The sequence below is a fragment of the Echeneis naucrates genome, chromosome 7, assembly GCF_900963305.1.
Source record: "Echeneis naucrates chromosome 7, fEcheNa1.1, whole genome shotgun sequence".
Taxonomy (NCBI): Eukaryota; Metazoa; Chordata; class Actinopteri; order Carangiformes; family Echeneidae; genus Echeneis; species Echeneis naucrates.
Window position 1 is genome coordinate 12,942,430 of NC_042517.1, and position 23,251 is coordinate 12,965,680.

At 42.4% G+C, this 23,251-nt stretch overlaps 2 protein-coding genes and 1 non-coding gene across 5 annotated transcripts; 2 read left to right on the forward strand and 1 right to left on the reverse strand.

Moving 5' to 3' along the window:
* Positions 1 to 1,793: 1,793 nt before the first annotated feature.
* Positions 1,794 to 9,856, reverse strand: zgc:153867 (myosin light polypeptide 6). Of its 3 annotated transcripts, XM_029505859.1 has the most exons (7): positions 6,611 to 6,742; positions 6,185 to 6,212; positions 4,043 to 4,186; positions 3,734 to 3,907; positions 3,482 to 3,559; positions 3,054 to 3,088; positions 1,794 to 2,034 (listed from the first exon to the last, which is right to left on the reverse strand). In XM_029505859.1, exons 1-6 carry the CDS (start codon positions 6,611 to 6,613, stop codon positions 3,060 to 3,062), a joined length of 456 nt encoding a protein of 151 aa, XP_029361719.1. In that variant the 5' UTR covers positions 6,614 to 6,742; the 3' UTR covers positions 1,794 to 2,034; positions 3,054 to 3,059. The 3 variants fall into 3 exon arrangements, with proteins under 3 accessions (XP_029361719.1, XP_029361718.1, XP_029361717.1); XM_029505858.1 differs by lacking the exons at positions 3,054 to 3,088; positions 6,185 to 6,212; positions 6,611 to 6,742 and adding exons at positions 5,948 to 5,975; positions 9,680 to 9,856; XM_029505857.1 differs by lacking the exons at positions 3,054 to 3,088; positions 6,611 to 6,742 and adding an exon at positions 9,680 to 9,856.
* Positions 7,357 to 7,428, forward strand: trnah-gug (transfer RNA histidin (anticodon GUG)). Its single transcript has one exon. It is a non-coding gene; the product is annotated as a tRNA-His (tRNA).
* A 9,337-nt stretch (positions 9,857 to 19,193) lies between the features above and the next one.
* neurod4 (neuronal differentiation 4) lies at positions 19,194 to 20,267 on the forward strand. Its single transcript, XM_029507050.1, has one exon. It carries the CDS (start codon positions 19,194 to 19,196, stop codon positions 20,265 to 20,267), a length of 1,074 nt encoding a protein of 357 aa, XP_029362910.1.
* The last annotated feature ends 2,984 nt before the right edge of the window (positions 20,268 to 23,251 follow it).

Sequence of the window (23,251 nt, forward strand, 5' to 3'; positions counted from 1 at the left end):
ACTTTATAATACACCCAGGATCTACAAATTCCAGCCAATGTATAAATTTTAAATGTAACAATATAATAATCAATTGGACTAACAAACCACACTGGTTCAGTGTTCAATAAGGTTTTCTGTTGCTTATTAACAGTTTGAACCAAGAGTATTTGTTGGACAGCACACCGGTAACTGTAGGATACATCCAGTTTTGATATTCCTACTGTGATGTATAAAGCAGCCAAGATCTCCTAATTTATCACTTCTGAAATCTGATTAACAATTATTGTACTTAACAGTTACTCGCCTGATTATATTCTAATTGATTCACTAATCAGTGGACTTAAGAAATGTCAGACCTCAAGGTGACATCAAGTTCTGTCCTTCCAAAAAGCCCTATCCCAAAGATGTTTCATATGAAATGGCAACAATAGTTAAAGGATCAAACTGGCAATGAAATTTCTGCATTAATTCTGCACTAATTGTCTCAGTGCTATTATCAAACCTGATGTGTGTTTATTTGTAATAATCCAACACTGAAGCCTATTTCTTTTTATTATAAAGAGAGGTAACTGCAATTCAGGACTGCTTGCTATATAATTTGTTCACTAAAACAGCATTTTTTTTGACAGGGTTAAACCCACATATGATTGGTAAACTAGTATTGAGGCAACACCTTGAAAAGACAGATAAGTACGATTAATATTAAAAATGTGTATATTATACTATCTAAAAAGGTGCACAACTCAATTATACTTGAATATTCTTACAAGAATGGTTGGTGTGGGTGTGCTTTTTTTGCACGGTTCATCTCTCCACTTCATTTTAAAAAGCATCCAGAATCAAGCATCTTGAACAACTCTTACATTATTAGAGAAAAGGAAAACATCTAATAAGAGCAGAGAGCCGATGGCATTCTAGACTTAAAGGATTTTGTGAATCTGTTGCTCCAGAGCTGAGAAAGTGTGATGTAGCGGTGCCATGCCTGGGCCCAGCCCCCGGCTCTCTCCTGGCAGATTCCAGTTGAAAGTTAATTGGATGGGGAGAGGTCTGAGACAGGCTGTGCTGAGGCCCATTAACGATTCCCCTGTCGAATGCAGAGCCATGAGGATCACAGACTCACAAATAGGAGGATTAAAATAATCAATAGCTTTGACTTCTCTTGACCACACACATACACAGGCGCACACACACAGTAATTAGCAGCCAACCTATTCAGCAGTGGACTATGACACCTTCCTGAACCTTTCCTTACACACTTGATCTTCACGCTCTGATAGCTGCGGTGCCTAACGAGGGGAAATGGTTACATCTGCTTTTCGAGGAAAATTACCTTTTTTTTTTTTTTTTTTCCCCAAAGTCCAGAAGTCAATAAACAGCCATCAACGGCTTGTAACCCAGTACTCCGTCACCAAAACATGCTTGGAAATGTATAGCTAGGAAATAAAATACAATTTCTTCTTTTATGATCAAATTCACATAAGATGATCCAACATATTTGCAACGAACAGAAGAAAATCTTAGCTTTACATTCCTCATTTGGCTCATTGAAGCACAAAGAGCAAGGGCCTCCTCTTGTATTTTGCACCACATACATCAACTCATAGCTTTGAGTGAACAAAGCAGATTCCAAAAAAATAAAAAATAAAATACAATAATAAAATACAACACTGCCCTCTTGTGTCAAATGGAAAAACTAAATTTTTCAGCAGACGAAGATATCCATCAGTACAGGGCGAGACCCAAACTTCTGCTAAAGGAAACAAATCCACACCCCCCCACTCCCAAAAAAAAAATCCAAAACAAAACCAAGATTAGTTTTCAGGAAAAACATTTATTTAAATGTTGCAACATAACTGGCAGCAATAGCCAAAAATCAATTGTGGTCTATAGAGGGGAATGTAAAGGCACTTCTTAAATTAAAGGTAGAAATCTAATCCATGGGTATGACTTGGAGAGCCGTAGAAGCTAACTGCAAAATGAGGGTACACATAACACATAAAAAAAAATGGGTTTGTCATCATCTTCACCCGCTCATCACCATCCTGACAAGTTCTGTGAACATGAGAAAAACAAGAGACAGTTATGAGTTTCATCATCCAAATCTTGGCCTAAACCAACTACAGCATGGCTGGGAGATGCTGCATTTGGAGGCAGGCCACTGAGTTCTGCTCACCCAGATGAAAAAAGGGTTTAACTGAGTACTAAGAGAAAGAGGTGAGAGTAATCATCTCTATCTCCAATTCAGCCAGAGAATTAGGCCATGTCTAGGATCCAAGAAGAGCTGGTTAGAGAAGCCATCCTGACAATATGCTTTCCTCTAGTTGAGAAGCATAGAAAAGAGGAAGAGATCAGGGGAGCTACAGTCCAGTCAGAATGGCCAGCTACAAACTCATAGATAGCTTCCATATAGTTCAGGGAAAACAATCAGCGCAAGAGCAACTCCTTGCATTTCTCTGGTTAGTAGAAAAAGGGACTGGTCCACTCTCCCAAAGCTGGTGGCTATACTCAAATGGAAAACATGATCTGATACAACCAATTCAGTGTCTACAAAAAGAGCAGCACCGCTGACACCAACAGAAGAAAAGGCCTATTTCAATAGCACAGATGACATGCGAATAAGATTAGAAGAGCTGTTCTCGCCACCACACCTATCAGCTCAAATGGCTTCAGATGCCACCAGGCTTTCCCTGAATGAGACCAGTCTCTTCCCTGTGTGTCCACCATCGCCCCTTATAAACTGAGGGGTGGGTTTCAGACACATGCAGAGGGGCATGCTGCAGCCAGGGGCCAAGACAGAGGGCTGCAGGAGAGAGAGAACAGCAGGAGGCTACACATGGGTCAAAGCCTCAGGACTAATGAGAGGAACCACCAGGCTTTCCCCACAGGCACCTGCAGGTCTAATCTACTTCGCAACAGTACATTACCCCCGTTTGCCAAATGAAGAGCAATTGTACGGCTGATTAGCGTTAGTTTAGTTTAATAATTTAATAACTGGGGAAAAAAAAAAAAAAAAAAAAAAAAAGGGAGGAAAGCCTGGAGGTGCCATCTCACGGTATACCCAATGACCATACCGGTCCTCAGCCTGACATGATGTGGCGGACAAATGCTGTGGAAGAAGAACAATTAATACTGTTATCTTTTATGCATTTCCTCTGTGGACTCAATTAGTCAGACGTACTGAGAACCAATATTAGCCATTAGCTGCTCACATGAGTAACCACTCACCTCATCATGAGACTAAATCAGACACCGTTTAATACATTAACTGACAACCTTTTTTTTTTTAATACTTAGACTCAAACTACATTTTACTGGAAGCATGTAAATGGAATGCACAAACAAGCTTTTGGTATTGCATTGAGCAGACCACACAATGAAAAGCACATATATTGCAAAGGCATTGTCACACACCATCAGAATAAATATAGGCTGTTTCCCATACCAGCTATAATTGCACTGAGGGGTATGACAATGTACTTTTCTTTTTTTGGGTCCTCACCTTCATAATTAATGCAGCCATTTGCATCTTCATGTCCTGCCAAGAGTGTCTCCACTTCTTCCTCTGTCATTTTCTCACCTGGAAATTAGATATAAAAATCATTCCATCATTTTTCATAAATACTTAAACTATTAAAATTGTGATGTCAAAGATTTGCAGTAAGCTTCTTATTCTGTCGCCTGTTGGATTTTCCCTTGAAATAAAAAGGGCCAGCTATCTATGTAAGAGTACGTAAATAAAAATGGAACTTGCCTAGTGTAGTGAGGACATGACGCAGTTCTGCCCCCATTACTGTGCCGTTACCCTCCTTGTCAAAGACACGCAGTCCCTCCACGAAATCCTCCATGGAGCCCTGATCTTTATTCTTAGCAATGGCCTGGAACATAGGCAGGAACTGCTCAAAGTCTAGCATCTTGGTGTTCATCTCTGCAAAAGACAAGAACAACAGAAGCAACTTATTCTCTGAACTTCCACAGACTATTTCCCACCCCTGTGCTGTCACAGGGGTGGGAAACAGTTATTGAACACAACTCCCAGCATGCGTATTATTTTGGCACTCACCCTCTGCCTTGGGGTTACCCAAGACCTTGAGCACCTCAGCGTTGACAGGATTTTGTCCCAGTGCCCGCATGACATCCCCACACTGACTGAAGCTGATCTTCCCATCTCCTGTCTTGTCAAACAGCAGGAATGCCTCCTTAAACTCTGCAGGATACAGAGACGCAGCAAATTAGGGGTAGGTATATGAATTATTGCGGTAATGCAGATCAAGAGCATATGTATAGTGAAGTAAAAAAGATATGAAGTAAACAGTAAATAGGTGAAAACAGAAAAACCAGGCAGAATGAAGTGAATGAGAACAAGCAGCTAGAAAAAAGCACCAAATGAAAATTGATTTAGTAATTAAATTATTTAGTTTTCTAAATCACACACACAAAAACCTTAAAATTTTAAGTTCGCATGTAAGTTTAATTTAATAATTAAAGTAAAATTTCAATGCATCATATCCACTTCCATTAGTAATGTAGAGAGGTGTAACCACTGCTCTTTGACATTACATACACCAATCCAACTTCTGCAATATCCCTGTTAAGTCAGCAAAAAAGGTGAAACTATTTGAGGTCAACACTAAATGTTGTGATTTTTGTTGTCTGAACATATGAAAACTTATGAAATATGTTTAAAACGTGACCAAATATGTATACTGTGGCTAAAAGATATCAGTATGCCAGGAAAAAATGTCAGAGGGGTGCAAATTAATAATAATTATATATGATCATAAATGTTGAGTCTGAACAGAGGTAAATAATATGCATTAATAAGAAAAAAAAACAAAAACAAGAAACTTTTGGTCAGTAGACAAGATAAGTTCATTTCAGCTCAACATTTAGATTACTTTAAGTTGTAAATAAACATTTCATTTCCAAAGTCATTCAAAGTTGTCTGTATCCTTAGTGGATTATAGCAACTTTTTTTTTAAATATACCAAACAAAAGAAAAATTAGATTTGAAATTTGCTTGAACTACTTCTGACATCTTTAAAGTTTACCAACATTTAACAGCACTGCTGAATAGTCAATAAGATTGATCTAACTGAGCCTTTCACAGCATTTGCAAGTACTGAATATTTTAGCTGTTGTTTCAGTGGAGTTATCTGGGCTTAATCAACTCTCAGAAAAAAAAACACTGAGGATCAATGCTTCTTTGATTGAACATTAGGTATGTATCAAGCCAAACAACAACCACCAAAACAAAGAGCTTGCAATCAGGGACGCATGTTGTTATATAACAACATCCTGTCAGCAGGCTATTACTAATGTTTGGGAGCAGGATTGAACCCCCCACCCAAAACAAAAACGAAGAGGAAAAAAAGAGAAAAGTTCAGGCTCTGTTGTGAAGTTTTTCCTGTTCAGAGGAATGTGCCTCTTCCCTTCTGGCGTGTGTGGACTTTTCCCAACACCATATTTGGTATTGGAGGAGTGGAGGAAAGTAGGAGGAGAGTGAGTATAGCCTATTATGTCAACGTGATTAAACAAACCAGCCCTAGGACAAAAACCATCCACCACCGTATCCAGCACCAAAAAAGGGCACATTTGTCGAGATGAGCTATTTGAAAGATAACAGGCAAAGTTTAAGGCAAACTGAGAGCCAGCAATGGCTACGATCTGACAGTGCAAGACTTATGAGGACAGACATGAGATTTGGCAATGCTTGGTTTGTAGGTATACTTTTAAAAAGGCATGACTGATCACATTAAAGAACACTAAAACGATCAAAGCTGGTAAGGTTTAAGACGATATATGCAGGATGTGACTGATTTTGGCATGGCAAAACGACAGTGCAGAGCAACTCTCATAACATTTAAAAAACAACTTTGGTTTACCCAAACATGCAGATCACACCCTAACACACTGCGAGATGGGCATCAATTTATTGCTCTGAAGCGGCCCATTCTCACTGACTTACCATGAATCTGATCCAGGTTAAATTCAATCTGGAAAGGACAAGCAATCGCAAGTGGAAAGTGATGAAACAGTACGGAAATAAAGGAGGAAAGCCTCGGCTAACCAAAACTGCTATGACAGGCGGGTAGAGCAGGATGATAGTGGAGATACGGGGCAAAGTACCATCTGAACCAAGCAAGAATGAAGTCATGCAAAACAAACGAGAGGTGGAAATGTCAAACACAAATTCAAAACTCACCAAGGATTTGATCTTCCGAGAAGTCAGACTGTTCAAACAGAAATCAGGCTACATGAAATGGGTCCTTGTATGGAGCAAAAGCTAGCTCGGGATAACGTCAAAGGCTTGAGAGCATTTTCAGGTAGAGATGAGCAAAGCTGACATTTCCAAACAAAATCACAATCAGCAAATTCTCATGTACAAGCAAATCTCCTGTCGATGGCAATTAGCTCGTCGTCAGTTTGATAAATTCAATCCACGGTGCTAGCTAACGTTAGCTTCTCAAAAGTTGCACTTCCGCTAGCGACTGGCGAGCAAATGACATTCAGGCTGAACTAAAGAGCTCCGTGTGGAGCGAAACGGCTTCTTCTAACAAAGGCGCCCCTTGATAATTACACAATGTTCATAAAAACAGCTAGATAGATGTGAGAAAAACCAAAGACGCACCATGGCTGTGGCGGCTGAGGTGTGTCCGGTGCGTCGGCAGACGGAGGAATGTGAGCTCTCAGGCGGGACAGAGTGAGACAACCAGCCGCCCTTATAGGCCTTTTTATTCTTCCCCTTTTGCCAACCGGAGCTAAGCGGAGACCCGCCCCCTGCGCTGCTTCTGATTGGCTGATATTCTGCTAGGTTCAGGAAAAGGCGGTGATGATTGGTTAGACATGAGGCGGTAGCTCGCAGCGAGCCAATCAGAAGCGGGCCGAAGGCGGGTCTTCTGCCACATCGGGTGAGGACGTTTACTGTGAGACCCTTTTATGGGACTCAGCGTAGAGTCCTTCTTCTTCACGGCTGCTTTGACGGTGTGAGACCACCGTTTGTCGCCCCCACTCTGCTGGAGTGTGGACCAGCTCCACCAATCTGAACTAATGGCTAATGCTCCAACTCTCTCTCCCTCTCCCGGACAGTTGCACTCCTCCCTTTAATATATCTTGTGCTTGAGACGTTGCCAAAGAAAAAATGACATTCTTCACCTCTTAAAGTGCAGAAAGGATTTCTTTCCTGAGTGAAATGTTAACGATGGTCGCCATTTTATTCCCATTTAAGAACGCATTTGCTCTCCAAATCTGGATTTTATGCGAATTATAATCTATCATCTGAAATATATGGAATGGGCCCCGACATTTCTAACACGGTTGAGGTTTCCTCTCTCTCATGCTGATGATTTCCTCTCTCTGACGTAGGCCCCGTGGCTCGCCGTGATCGTATAGTGGTTAGTACTCTGCGTTGTGGCCGCAGCAACCCCGGTTCGAATCCGGGTCACGGCAGGGACCAGAATTTAGGAAACTTTCCATACAATGATCGTCTCTTCACTGTAAGGGAGGGCCATTTTATTATTTACAAGATCGCTTGCTTTTTCCACAGAAACTTGCATGACTCCTATAAAAGCACGTAGGATTGTTGAATTATGATCTCTAATAGAGATCTGTTACTATGTACTGGAACGCCTGGCTGCATTTTTCCACTCTTGAGAAGAGTTGACACAAGTTACTGTAGTTCACTTTAGGATCATGTCCTCGATCTTTTCTATAACATGGGAGAAGTGTGTTGTTGAATTATTACAATAATGGATTTAACTTCAAATGTTTCCAGGTGTGTACTCAGATTTATAAATGTCCTTAAGGCTTTATGAATATATGCTACAGTGTTGTTTTGATATCCATCTGCTTTGCGCAACTTAAATAAGATTGGTGCCCTGATATTGTGACATCACAAAAAAATTGTTCAATATGGTTTGATAAGCGAATTGCCCAAGAGTGATGTAGAAACCTCTCTAACTTCTCTAGCAGATGTTATTTTAAAAATTCTAGATAAGTAATCAAGTGTAAAAACCCCATCAGACAGGAGTTGGAAATTCCAAGCAAACGGTTTTATAAAGCTTCCAAAATATGCGTTTCATCATCATATCTTTAACTTTGCAAAGTAGTCAGTGAGTCAAAAGACACAATGTAGACATTTTCCATCTAAATCTTTGTGTGTGTGTGTGTGTTTGACTTGGCTTATTTGACCCCACTTAATTAAAGCATGATTGCATTGAATGGCTTTTGTCTTTGCATTAAAGCTGTGAGTGTCTGGCCATGCAGGGATGATGGATTACTTTCGGTCAGAGAGATCATGGACTGATGCCACATCTTTCAGCAGCCTGTCTAAAGCGCTGTCTCTACGCAGTAGGAGCTCTGGCCTCCTGCTGTGACTGAGATTCCACTGTGAGCAGTCGGTGTCTTAATATTGCCAACATATCTTCAGAGGCAGTCTCTCCCCATAAAATCTTGCGCGACAAACAGTGTAACATGTAAATGATGAGGATGATAGCGAAGTTAAAGTATCAAAAAAGCAAAAGCACATTCATGCAAAGTCTAATGTGGGCATCAGTAGTTTGAGATGTTTTGCTTTAAATTGAAATATTTATGAATACATACTGTATATTTCTGATTACCAGAACACTGTAATAGTTTAGACTGTAATTTTAACTCAGTTGTGTAATGCTTCATTCTAACATACTGCATGCAAAGAATTCGTTTTGCATGGATCCTTTAAATGTTGTCCCTTAAGCAATGTGGCAAATACAGGCAGAGCATTTTGCATTTGAAAAATAAAATTCAAATTCTTAACCCACTCTGCATCTCCTCAGTTGTGATATGCGACTATGATAAAAATAGATCATGCAGACCCTTGAACTTCATATAAAATCCAGGTTTTTCTGCGGGAAAAACTAACAACACAATTTCTAAATGACTTTATGAACCCTGACTTGATGCTGTATTTATGATCACAGCCACTATCAGTGTGATATTCCCCTAATAGGATGAACTCCTTTTGCCATTTTGGCATCAAGGTCTTGGTGTTGTGCATGCTGGGTCACTGTAACACTTTAATGACTTAATGTTACGTTAAATGGCTCTTCCTGCCAAGTCAAAGATATCTGCCGCTGGAAAAGTCATGGCCAATAAACTCTAATTCAGTGGAAGCACAGCACTTTGTTCACAGCAGACATTGTGACTAAGCAAGAAAATCTCAGGTGAGCCAAGATGCTCAGGCTGCTGCACATGATTTGAATGCAGTCAGTTCTAATGTTCCCAATTACACCCGTGCTTTTGCTGCAATAACAACTATATTTTTGATTCAGCACTGGATTTTTTCCTTTTTTTAAACAGTTCACATGGGAAAACTACCAGTTTGATTAGATCAACTGCCCGATGAAAGAAATAGCGCATACTGTGGCGGGAACCAGCCTATTTGTGCCTTAGGAGGCCACTGAATGACTGACAGCCTTGTCCCATTTCTTCACATGCTCTTGTTTCACATTTATTCAGACAATTTGGTCTGTATAGTGCAACTGCAAAAAGCTACTTTGCAAATAATAAGCCTAAGGTGGTCCAAAATTGCTAACTGACATCACTATCAGGCATCTCTGAGATGGTCTAAAATGAAACAATTTTTTAGCAATGAAATTTGTTAATTATTTCCAATTTTCCTAATTGTAATAATTTGTGATTATACTGCAGTAACTTTACTCACCTCCAAAGTACTGGGGTCAAATGGAGAATCCGAAGGACGCAGCATCCTTGGCTTCTGCTCTGCTGCTGCTTTTGGTGCTGTAGGAGCCGCCGGCAGGCAGGGATAAGGGGGGCCCAGCCGTGGTTGGGCCACGGGTGAAGGAGACTTCTTAATGGAGGGTTCTCTTTTAGGAGCCATTCCTAACGCTCTGGATAACCTAAACTTAGTCTATAAACCTCTGTACACGCTGCTCGTGTGCTTGCTGAGAGAAGATATCAAGCTATGAAGTAAAGTGTGCCAGTTTTGTGTATCCCGTGGAGGCGTGACGGTAGGGGAATCAGTGGAAGGGGGTCGATGATGGTGGTGCTCAGGAACTGGCAGGTGGATGAGGCAGAGGTGGATATATGGACTAGCATGTGAGAGGATTTGTGAAGCAAAGCGGAGGAGGAGTGAAGATGAAAGGTTGATTGTAGAATAGAGGGGGATATATATAGAAAAAAAAAAAGCTCCGCTGGATGACTCCAAGCACATGCTTTTATTTGGGTCAGAAATGTGTGTGTGTGTGTGTGTGTGTGTGTGTGTGTGTGTGTGTGTGTGTGTGTGTGTGTGTGGGAGTGCAGCAGTAACAAGACGGGTTTCTGTGTCAAGCTAACGAGACAGATGATAGGCTAAATAACACCAGTTTCTGGTACAGTGTCGATGGGTTTCATTGATAACGCCTCATGTAAGCAATCATAGGCTGTTCTGCTTTAGCTGATGGAATACATTTGGGATTTGTTGTCTTTGCTTTCTCCTGTTTCCTACAGAGCTGCTGACACTGATGCAGCAATGGCCAGAAACAGGGGAACACAGGACAGCGAGGTGTGAATCAGCTGACCCTGATCTGAGCCACCTTTAGACTACAGAACATGTTTTATTTTCCGCAGGTTGGAGTTTGATTCACACACAGCATGTGAGATCAGCTGTGTGTGAATGAAGACTACCTGAAGCAGCAATTTGAGCATAATGGACGTTTCGCCACATTATTTTGGCTACCACTGTTGCATTTTAGCTCCAAATGACCAAACTTGTGGTTTGTTGTGATGCTTGCCTCTCCTTCCAGTCTTCTACCATATGTAGCAGTTCTGCTTTGTGTTGATTTTCTCCGATAACACTCCTGCGTTTCAGCTCAACATGAGTTGTTTTTTTTTTCTTTTGTGTGAACTGTGCTTGCAGTAGTGTTTTTCAGTTGTGGTACTGTTGTAACCTACCTCTTCCTGTGTATACAGAGAGTAGTCCTGACGGGTGTCACTAGATGTCAGTATTGTACAGCAGGAAGCCCCATTTTGGCCCCGACTCAGTCAGAAGAGCTGAAACGCAGCAGAGTCTGAGTCAGTCTGTGAAATCAGAGAAAACATTTTTTCATACTGATTTTTTTTTTAATCATGATTTATTCATTCCAGAATGAAAAAACACATAGTTCAAACACATGAATTTATAAACTGTGTGTCGAGAATTCATTTTTTTCAGGTTGAGCCGGAGAATTGGATTTAAGATGGCCGTGCAGATGAGAGCAGATTTACAGCTTCTGGCGTCTCTCCACCAGATCCTCCGATAATCGATGCTTTCCACTCGTCAGCGCGTTTTGGACACAACCCGTCGAGCGTTCAATGGGCCTTGAAATCAGCGTTTATGCGGCCTGAGAGCCGAAACAATAGCGACACCAACGGGACCAACGGCACTTCTGGCGCTTTACTGGCAGATCGAAGGTGCATAATAATAATAATAATAATAACAATAATAATAAAGTACAGCAGATCTTCTTGATATAAATATATATTTTTTAATGTGCATTTAAATTAGATGTCACTTTACAGACTGCCCACTTGCCAACTAATTGCTGATGAGTCTGCCGAGCAGACAGCTCGGTGTCAAACACTTTAAGGAGATTAGCAGGGCCTCACGTTTTCCTCATCATCTGCAACAATAATCCAGCACAAGAGGCTAATAATACACACAGGAATATCCTATATGTCTGCTTTCCAATTGATTATCTGGAGCAGCCTATTTGCTGTAATCAGGAAATTGAATTATTATCCTTTTATGACATTCAGGTGTCTCCATAGTTCTTAGCATGTCTGAAATTAATTTTCAAAATGACTAGACACTTAATTTGATAAATTACCATCTCCCTTTTCCCTATCCTTAATTTTGTGTGCATTGTTGTGAAAGCAGATTCAATTATATCAACTTAAAGGAAATGTTTCAACAGATCCTCTGGAGCCCCGACTGACTAATGAAATTATGGCAGTTCTCCCCTTTAATGTCGTTCAAATCCAACCAGCCCCCCCCCCCCCCCACACACACACACACACACACACACACCAAATCTCCAAACCACCTGATTTATTTTTAATGATATTACGCCCCTCAGTTGGCTGTGTCATGGTAATAATCGGGCTGCTCCAGCTGCCTCTAGATCACATTAGCCGGGCTTAATATTGACAGTGCCGAGCCCACTAAACAATGAGGCTATGGGGATAGGGAGCTTAGAGGCTGCCTAGCCAATGGGCATACTGCAGGAGGTAGAGGAGATACAGGCCAGGATGCTCCAGCTCCCATTTGCCCTGGAGGACTGGTACCATCATTAAGCAGCATCTTCTATAGTACTGTGGAGCTTTAAACCCACCGATACCAGATCCAAACCCCACCCAGGCCCCATTCTGACAAGGGGCCATGAAACTAGTGGCTACTTCCCTTCTCTGTTATTCTTTAATTGGGTGGAGAGACCTGGCAGGAGAGCACCTCAGCAGCTGCACCTTCTGTAGGTTCCTGCTGTGACAAAGTTTTTGGATGAGGCTGTGGGGACAACAGCTCTACAGGGCTTAACTTGTGACGGCATGTTCAGAAAGAATACAAACACTTTCTGACTCCTGTCAGCTGAAAAAACGAAACAATAACAACAAACAAGTGCATAATTAAAATGTCGTGTGAAAAACTATTGAATATTTTAAATTCAAAAGTTGACCATATTTTTACTTTGCCTCCTACAGACCAAAATGCTATCTAAGAAAAAGCCTTTTACAACCAGATCTGATTAGAAAAGTGCTTTTATCTGTTAAGGTAATTTATTTTGTAGGCTTGTCAAGTTACTGCATTTGCATAATGGTCACATTGGGAGTCAGACTGGGCCACTTGTGGAACACTTGCACCTGATCACAGGCTCACTGTGGCTCTTTGCCAATCACACCTCTACAGTTGATACTTCCAATTAAAAATCACCTGTATTTGTCTTTGTATTTGCCGGGATATTCCACATCAGTTGGATGTCCCTATACTCTGAGGTTTTATCTTGTGTCCCAAATTGGTGTTTGGATCGGAGGGGATTTTGTATGGGGGCCCACAGATTACCGTTGTTGATTAGTGGTTGGGTGTAATCCTTTCAGCCCCTCTCTCTCCAAAACACCCCTGGGATATGCCCGTCTCCCTATGGACCAGCAGCATGGCAGATGGATCCTCCTCCCCCCTCCTCTGCCCCCTCTAACAGCTCACCCAAAAACACTGTTGATGTCCTGGGACGGAGGTTGTAAAGTATCCTGAATATGAAACCACAGGCACCTTTGTTTAATGGCTCTCTCCCCACTTAGTGAGAATTGCCCTCAGGCATGATTCCCATTCTGTAGCTACATTTCTGCCCAACTGGAATGTCTTCCAAATCCATTAGCCCAAAGGAAGAGAAATAAGCTGCAAACAATCTGCTCGTATTGCCCGGATGAAATGCTGTTATAGATCTTATCAAATTTACTTTGTGATCTGGACGATACTAAATTGTTGACAGTATAGCTTTATGGATATGGCAATCTATTTTCCAAAGTGTATGGGATTATATTCTCACACAATCAGATTAACCTAACTGTCCACTTGTCTGTGGGGCATCGATTTGCACACATGCCTGAGCGTGTAAGTATCTTTTGAGTTGAAAGCTATGGCTATCGTGTTCTCGTGTGCAAAGATTAATGTACAATGAGAAGACTGACGTTGCCACAGTGTGGAAACTTGTTATGAGCATCCATGTAAGCAGTAAGTTAACATTGAATTTGACAGAAGAAAACACTCATCTCAATTTTCATCAACTAATATAACTGAGGTTAAAAGTCTATTATTCACCTTCTGTGTGTTTGTGTGTGTGTGTGTGTGTGTGTGTGCATGATAGACCACCGATGTTCCCCAATGTGCAGCAGAGTCAGTAGGCCTGTCAGTCTCTCCCTCAGGAAAGTCTGCTGTGTAACCATATTCAGCCTCAGTGAGCAGAAAATGGAGAGAACTGAGCCATGGGACACACACACACACACACACACACACACACGCACACACACACATATCACCCTGTATTACTGAACAGCATACAGTCATGGCCAAAAATATCAGCACCCCTGCAATTCTTGTTAATACTCCACTTCTCCCAGAAAATTGTTACAATTAAAAAGGTTCTGGTATTCTAATGTTTATTTAGTTTGCATTAGAACACAAAACACTGAGGAAAAAACATGATTCAATTCCACACTGAACCCAAAAAATGCACTGGACAAAATTATTGGCACCCCGAGCTTAACATTTGGCAGCACACACTTTGGAAAAAAATAACTGAAATCAATTGCTTCCTCTAACCATGAATGAGTTTCTTACATCTCTCTACTGGAATTTTGGAACACTCTTCTTTTGCAAACTGCTCCAGCTTTTTCAGATTTGAAGGACGCTTTCATTCACATCTGGGATCATTGCTGGACATTTCCAAACTCTCCAGAGCTTTGTTTGTAGCCATTTGGGTCATTGTCCTGGTGGAAGACCCATGACCTCTGCTGGAGATGCAGCTTTCTGACACTGGGCGCTACATTGCACCCAAAATTCTTTGGTATTCATCAGATTCATTCATTCATTCACACAGTCATGACTTCCAGTGTCAGAAGCAGTAAAGCAACCCCAAAACATCTTTGAACCTCTGAACTGAAGGGCTCATGTTCTTTTCTTTGAAGGCCTCATTTCATTTTCTGTTAACAGTGCTGATGTGCTTTACCAAAAAGCTCTACTTTGGTCTCATCTGTCCACAGTGCGATCTCCCAGAAGCATTGTGGCTTCGTCACATAAGTTTTGGCAAACTCCAGTCTGGCTTTTTTATGCCTTTGTGTCCTCCTGGGTCTCCTACCAAAGCGTACCTTTTCATTCAGATGGTGACAGATGTGCGAGCTGACACTGCAATATCCCGTGTCTGAAAGTCAGCTTGAATTTGTTTGGAAGTTGATTGAGGCTCGTTACGCACCATTCAAAGAATCCTTCGTTGTAGTTTTACATCGATTTTACTTGTGTCCACGTCCAGGGAGGTTAGCTACAGTGCCATGGGTTGTGAACTTGACACTGCGGACACAGTGGACACAGGAACATTAAGACCTCTGGAGATGGACTCGCCTTGAGTTTGTCAGCTCTTTACTCTTCTTTCTTTTCTCTGTGCTCAGTATGACACACTATGTGGAACTGAATCAAGTTTGAGTTTTTTTCTCTCTTGTGTTGTTCCAATGCAAACAAAAGAAACAAACATGTGAATACCAGAACCTTTGTAATTGCAATAATTTTCTGGGAGAAGTGGTGCATTAGCTGACAGAATTGCAGATTTTTTTTGGCCATGTCTGTAGTTGTTGATACTTGGGAGTCTTACAGGTGCTACAGATATAATTAAAAGGAAAAATAGAAAAGTTGACAATATTTGTTTGAGAACAACACAATTTCATCTCTGTCTGCCCACACCACGCTGCCACACCCCCCCCCCCCCCCCCCCCCCGCCTCTTTGCAGGCCAAACCCTCTCGCAAATCCACACTCTCCATCTTTTATGAACACTACAAGGGGCTCAGCTTTCAGAAGCAGACCAGGGAGCATGTGTGTAGAGCTTTAATTCCTATTGTATTCGTGCAGTCTTGGTGTGTGTGAGTGTGTCTGTGTTTTAGCGAAAGAGGGAGTGGGAGATATAGATGAAGAAAAAGACAGGAACAAGGACCCATCTGTCAGCACAGTGCACAAATCCCTCCCATTTCACATTGAGTCCCAGGGGACGTGAGCAAGAGACAACTCACTTGTGGCAGTGTTTTTTTTCTCAGGAAGGGGTTACCCCAATTACTGGCAACAACACTTAAATAGCAAATGTAAGACTGGTACTCTTTTGGACAAATCTGCTCATGGCTAAACTGAACATTGATAAATTTGTAACCATTCTGCACCACATGCACTGAAACCAAATTGAACTGCGAGTATCTACCCGTGAAACACTTGAAATGTCCTCAGAATAGGTTAAATAACTTGGGGACCACCAAGCTTTGTGCAAATATTCATTTCATTAAAGTTGACTTTGTGCAAACTCAGCAAAAGTTGGTTCAGATCAGATGTGATCATTGTGACCTCTTCCAGAAGGTTGGATATCTATGTTACTGCTTAAAAGGGAGCAGGCCAATTCCCTTTCCTTTAGTCAGACAGTCATTTGGGAAAGCAAAGGGGATTGTGGGAGACTGCCAGGCTCCAATTCCCCATGTAGGCTGCAGGTGTGGTGAAGGCCATGCAGGCACTCCTGGGACAGATGGATAGTAGAATGTGTGTGTTGGGGGGGGGCATAGGGCTACATGTACCTGGGGAGTTTTTGGACACATCACATTAGTCTCTAGCTGTCGCTGTATGCATGTAATGCCTGATTCACACGCACACACAGATAACAGGGCTCTGTCTGCCCACACGGTGCACTGACCAGCAGTGATTAGTGCCGTTAGCCGGATAAACGCTGTTTCAGCACGAGACATCATCTTGGGGGTGCGAGTGACGCGTGAGCATCCAAGCAACAGATGCCCCGACCCCCACCGCCTCCATATCCAGCCATCTGCTGGGGGGTCCGTTCAATAAATCGTTGAATAAATGCCTGTTTTTGGTTTTTTTGTTTTTCTTTAACGGGACGTTGCCGATTGGTCACGTGACCACGTCTTATTTACAGGGACGCGGAATTTTATTTCTGCAGCGCGGGCGGCTCTCCGCGCGGCTGCCAAACTTCAGGCCTCTCGGTCTCGTGCACAGCTGTGCGCAATCGCGTGCACAATGGGATCAATGCGGGGGCACGTGCGACACGCGAGGCCCCGGCTGTCAATGGCCGACGCTGACAATGGGGCCCCCACTGCGCCGCGGCCCGCCACGCACGAGGACCGGCGGGCGTTCATTGTGCCGCGCTATTTGTAGTCAAAATTTGGAAAATGCTCAACATTGAGGTACGATTAGTGTATGAAGAATAAATGGCACGGCGGTTTAAAGGTTTCCAAGGTTCACAAGTTAAATATAAGGTCCCGGCCAGCGTTAATGGGCTGATTAACCTTTTCCATTAAAACAATGGAATAATCCAGTTTCCTGTAGTCTATAGTTACCCAGAGAACATAGGCATTCTTTAAAATGTAAATTTGTTGGTGTTTTTTTTTTTTTTTTAAGTTGCCCTACCTGTCTTTTAATCATTACGCCAATTATTCCAATAATCAGATTGTCCTTAGAGACAAAATATGACGCTAAAATAAAAGACAACAGTTGAATGAGGGGATGAACAGACACACCTGCTCTCTGAACACCAAGCTGTCACAATCACTTAAATGCGCGCACACGGAAGAGCGTCTCTTTACGCAGGAGGAGCAGGCCTACTCCCGGTTTAATTAAGTGGAAAATTTCTAATCCAACCGACTAATGAAGAGATAGACAATCGATTAGGAGAGTTAACACGCTCCATCAAAACAGAATGGTGGATTTTTTTTTCTCTTGGTATGTCCTACATTTCCAAGTGTGAAGAAGAAGACAGCTACTGTACAACTACAAGTGATGAGAAAAAAAACAGGACTTAATCTGTTCCACACCAACCAGACTGGCCCCCCAGAGCCGGTAAAACAGCGCCAGCCACGGAACAGTATCGGACTGTGGTTTCTGCTCCAAAAGCGAACTATTCAAATTAGAAAGAGCTGTTTATGGCAGCACAAGTGATTCCTGTCTGGAAGAGAAATATCTTACAGGAGGCTGAAGGTTTTGGGTCTTTGCTTCTGTGGCCAATGAAAATAAAGTTCCTTGGACGTGAGGGAATTCTAATCATCTGTAGTAAGTTTAAACTCTTTAGGGTGTCCTGCGTTTGTTTTACACGTTTGTTTTTGTTTTGTTTTGTTTTGTTTTTCTCTCCAATGCGCGCTCCCTGCTGAAACCATCAGTCTGATCTGCGCGAGCACCCTGGCGCGCGGGCTCCGTGTCTCGGTCCCTTTTTATTTTCTGGATAGAACTTCTGGCCACGAGACCGCCACGCGCGTTTGGGTGAGCTGATGGTGGGCGGGGCATCCGGGGGCGGGGCTTACCCGGCTAAAGCCCAAAAAAATCCGCCGGCTCTTCCCATTTGGAGATGAAAAGTTGAGCGCGCGCTCATGGCCCACTGAGGGAGCGGAAGACCTCCGACACAGAAACACAGCGACTCTGGCGCTCCCAGTCAGGTGCTGCTCCTGCTTACGTTGGCCCGGTCCTGCTGAATCCAAACAGGTGAGTTCATTTTCTAATCTAATATCAACAGAGATATCCGCGACTAATTCGGCTCGAAAATCCTATAAAATGTGTTTATAATCTTAAAATAATTTACGTAAAAGTTTTATTTAAAACAAATATAAATATGCCAAATAATTGTTAAATTGTTCAAATAGCGCATAGTCCGGACAGACTTGTGTTCCTTAAATTCCGATCTAAAGTGCGGTAGACTGGACTGTCCCGTCCCAATTTTACGCATTAGTGCACAATAATTAATTGGGACAGGGTTTTTTGTTTTTTCAAAACAATAGCAAATTCTCTGTCTGATGTCTGCCTTTCATAAAAAAATACGGATGTAGGCCATTTGTTTGACCAACTGTAAAAGTTTTACTGTGACATAAATAAAAAAATGTTAAAAAACGAAAAGGCCCATTCTTTGTGCTAACGTTGCAAACAGTATGTGGGCAGCTCGTCCACGTTTGTTCATTTGTACATTGCATATTTAATCTTTGAGTTTTATATGCTGAGCAAATCCCGTCGTGTCCCAGATTGACAGCGTCTGTGAAACGACTACAGCACAACAGCAGGCAACTTCCTCTAAAAATAAGCATTTATTCCTCAATTGTATAGTTTACATTTTAAAAATAACTGGGGGTTTCTTGCAAATATTTGGCAAGCATTTATTCCTCAATTGTATAGTACATTTAAAAAAACAACTGCGTGCTTTCTTCCAAATTTTTCTTGCCCCTTGGTGTGAGGGGGAGACATGACCTCACTGAAGTGCTGAAATGTAAACACTCATGTCTTTCCTGGCACATGAGGTGCCAGTCACCCGACTGCTTTGTTCCTGTCCATAGTCAATGGAAAATGTTTTCATTAAATGCACAATTTAGGGCGCATCGTACATTTACAATATGGTATCAAGAAATGTATTTAACTTTGCTATGCTGTTTTTTTTGTTTGTTTGTTTTTTTTTCTTCTTCTTAGATCAAAATGATGACTAAACCCTTTGGAAAGAGTGGGGATGTGAGTGAGCTGGTGAGCTCCCTTGGCTGGCTGGAGGAGGATGGTAGTTCACAGGATGGAGAGGAAAGCCCAGAGTTGAGAGCACGCCATGGCTTGGCTATGCATGGGGGCCGGATGCACTCCTGTACAGAACTGGGCAGTGAGGATATGGAGGAGGAGGAAGAAGAGGATGATGAAGAGGAGATTGGACCTAATGGAGAAAGGGCGCCCAAAAGGAGGGGCCCTAAAAAGAAGAAAATGACCAAAGCTAGACAGGAGAGGTTTCGTGCCCGGCGGATCAAGGCCAATGCCAGAGAACGTTCTCGTATGCACGGGTTGAACGATGCTCTGGATAATCTTCGCAGAGTAATGCCTTGCTATTCCAAGACACAGAAACTGTCAAAAATTGAGACTCTACGGCTGGCCCGCAACTACATCTGGGCCCTGTCAGAGGTGCTTGAGAGCGGCCAGTCCCCAGAGAGCCACGGCTTTGTGGAGATGCTGTGTAAAGGTTTGTCTCAGCCCACCAGTAACCTTGTAGCTGGCTGTCTGCAGCTGGGACCCAGTCCAACCATGCTCAACAAGCTGGAAGACAAGTGTGGAGGCCCAGGGATGGGCGGTGTGGGGGGTCAGGCTGGCCATCCCCTCAGCTACCCATCCCCAGGCCTTCCCAGCCCCCCCTATGGCTCCCTGGAGGCATCCCACCTCCTCCACATGAAGGGATTCAAGGGGCCAGTCTACGACAACCCCTCCCCTAACGAATGCAGCAGTGGCACTCCACCATACGACGGGCCCCTCACCCCTCCCCTCAGCATCAATGGCAACTTTGCCCTGAAGCAGGAGCCTTCTCCCCACGAGTCAGAGAGGAACTACACACCACACCCTGTCCATGCCCACTACCTCTCATCACACCATTACTCCGCTTCCACAACCAGTGGCCTACCAGGCGGGCCTCAGGGACACCCACTTTTTCAGGCTTCCCGTTACGAGCTGCCCCTGGATGTGGCCTTCGAGTCCTTCACTCCCTCTCACTTGGTCACCTCTCAAATGGGAGTCATCTGAAAGGTGACAGAATTGAGAGGACTTGTAACTGACTGCTGTTGAACTAGCTAGGGGAGAAGCACTGCTACTGAATGAACTGCTGTGATAAACAATGGCCAAGGCAATGACTGCAGAGAGAAAAATGCTTCCTTTTTTGTTGTCTTGTACTCTGGGAGAGCACTGCACGCTCAAAGAGAGAGAGAGACTCATCACCTCAACTCAATCTACCTGATACAAACACGCACCCATAACTTTGAGTATTTTATTTATTCTTTTTCTGTTAATATATGTTGATATTTGCATTATTTCTGAATATGCTGCCCCCTATGTTGTTACGGAATAGAAATAAGATTGTCTACCAAAGCATCACACGGATGTTTCAAATCTGTTTTAAGAAAAATTTGAAAACGTTCTTAAACGATCAAGTTACCATACCAGCTAAATTGTGCACTCTGCCCTCTCACCATAAGAAAAGCAATGCATTTATTTATATCTGTATTTAATATTTATTTTGATAAGGTCTTGTCTTTTTTTTTTTTATATATTTTTCTCCGCACAGTTTTTGTTTCTGTCTTCTTGGTTTGTCATCAGTCACTGGCAGCTGTACTGTATTTAAATTATTTATTTGAGGTCTTGAAGAACTTGTTCATTCGGTGTCACATGTTTTTGTCATAATATACATTTGTAAATATTTTGCTGTTTCGCACTTAATTGAATAAATAATCTTATATTATATGCTATTTCCATAACAATGTTTTCCATTTGTTTCTTTCTGTTATGGTGGTACCCCATTATGCCTTGCGAAAAATAGACTTTAAAAATGTTATTAATTATTTTGAACCGGTGAATCGACTAAATTGCACAAAGCACACCCACAAGCCATTTTACCTGTATGTAATTGTAATGTTTATTAAAAAAAAAAAAAGTAGTCCAGCACTGATATGTAGCAGTATTTTGATATCGAAGCATGTTTTTAGATGGAAAAAGTCAAAATGGAATCCCAGAAAAACGGTGATGATTGTTTTGACCTTTGTGGTTCTATTTCATTTCACAAAAGCAAACGGAGTAAGATCAAACCTAATGAAAATGCACATGACTAATCTGACGGAATAAAGGAGTATTTTGGGCCAATGGATTGATCTGGTGCAGGATGCATGGCCTGTGTGTGTGTGTGGGGAAGTCAGAGTCCTGTTCTGGAGTCAGGCAGGAGGTTGCTGTGGGCCATGGGAAAACAGCTCAGGGGAACAGGTGAATGTGTCACAGAGGCTTTTAAACGGTGTCCCTATCATTTGCTTTCTCTCCCACATGCCTCATTTTCCCATCTAACTCATGCCAAAACACTGTAGGGCAAGAATTCATCCACACCAATTCAAACAGACAAAAGCACCAGATTTCTGCTCCAAGACACAGCATCTGAATACAGGCATGGTGAAATATTAATACAGCAGATCCTTCTGTGAAATTCTAATTTCAAAAACAGTTCAAGCAGTACATGATCAACGATGAGTACACGAGCAACGTTACAAATTCTACTTAAAGGCAGTAAGATTTTTAGGACTGGACTGTGATATGCATTTTTAAATCAGCTCAGGTGCGGAGGTTCCTAACACATTTATATCACTCAACTGATGGTAAAAGTCACAGCTTTGACTTTAATGATTGCCTTGAACGACATGATGGCTCTTGAAATGAACAAAGAACAGGGTGGCATGGTGCAAGGGTGGAGTGGTGAGAGCAAGCGCTTGTGTGTACAAGTGTTTATCATTGTGGTCTTTTAGGCAGTTGAGAGGAGGGGAAGGTGCCTGGGAGGCTGCTGTCCAAGAGCACTTTTCCCCTCCTCAGCTTCCTCTCCAAAGGTTTGCCTTTTCCAGTCCTGGCAACAGCAGGGAAAAGTTGGAGGAGAAAAAGGGAACGATTGTTATACTGGGCGCCACTGGTCCATTATGAGCGCAGCCTGTTCTTTCTCTTGACCTGTGACCTGTATTGTTGTGAGGTTTCTCGTTTAGGGAGGGCAGACAGCTGGGGGAACTGCGGGGGGGCTGACGGACAGCTGGGCCAATTTGCGGAGTGAGAGAGAGCTGAGAGTGAAAGCATGAGAGAGAGAGAGAGAGAGATGAGAGGGACAGGGAAAGGGGAATCAGTGTGTCGGGGGGAAAAGAAAAAGGACAGAGAGGGGAAGGGCAGAAGAGGTGACAGAGGTCTTTGCTACTCATTCACAAGTTTGTCCTCTCTGCTCCTGCGTGTCAGCCCCAGCATAAAAGTGACACATAGCTCTACACAGACGCACTTATTTGGCTTGTGAGAAAGTACTGGCAGAGTTAGCTGGCGCACACCCTCTTTGTGTCTTTGCTGTTTTGTTATGGCAAAAAACGGTGGGGGGCAGGGTATGTGGATTATCCTCCTGAGTCCTAACACATGAGTGGGTGGATGTATAAATAATCCACGTAAATTAACTTTGGATACAAGATTACAAAACACAGAGTAGCAGGACAATCTCAGACGTCTGCGGAGTAGCAAGAGAGAGAGAGTGTTACAGTACAGTTAAGGAAGATATAGAAAAGCGAATGATATATGATAGTTTTAGTATTTTGTATTCTATTTATATATTGTTTATTGGTGCCCACAAAAACATTTGATTCATGTTAAAAGGTATGTATTATATACCTCGTGTAAATTTCTTCAAAGTGTGCAATGAAACTATCCTGACCATTCTGTCAACCTTTAAATACAGACAGTAAACACAGATTTAGTGCATCAAGTGGCCCTTATCTATGATAAGGCCAAAAGGGCAACACATGCTCTGTAATGCCACCCTGGCCAAGGCAGAAGCTAACCGGGTGCAACCTGTAGCTCAGTCCCCCGAGAGAGCGAGAGAGGTCACGTCAGATATCAGACCTCAGAGAATTATTGTAGTTGCACTCCAACTCTTGAATCCTAATGTTTTTGTTTGTTTTTTTTGTTTGTTTTTGGCCTTTTGAAAGTTTTATGATGTACAAGTGGATTTT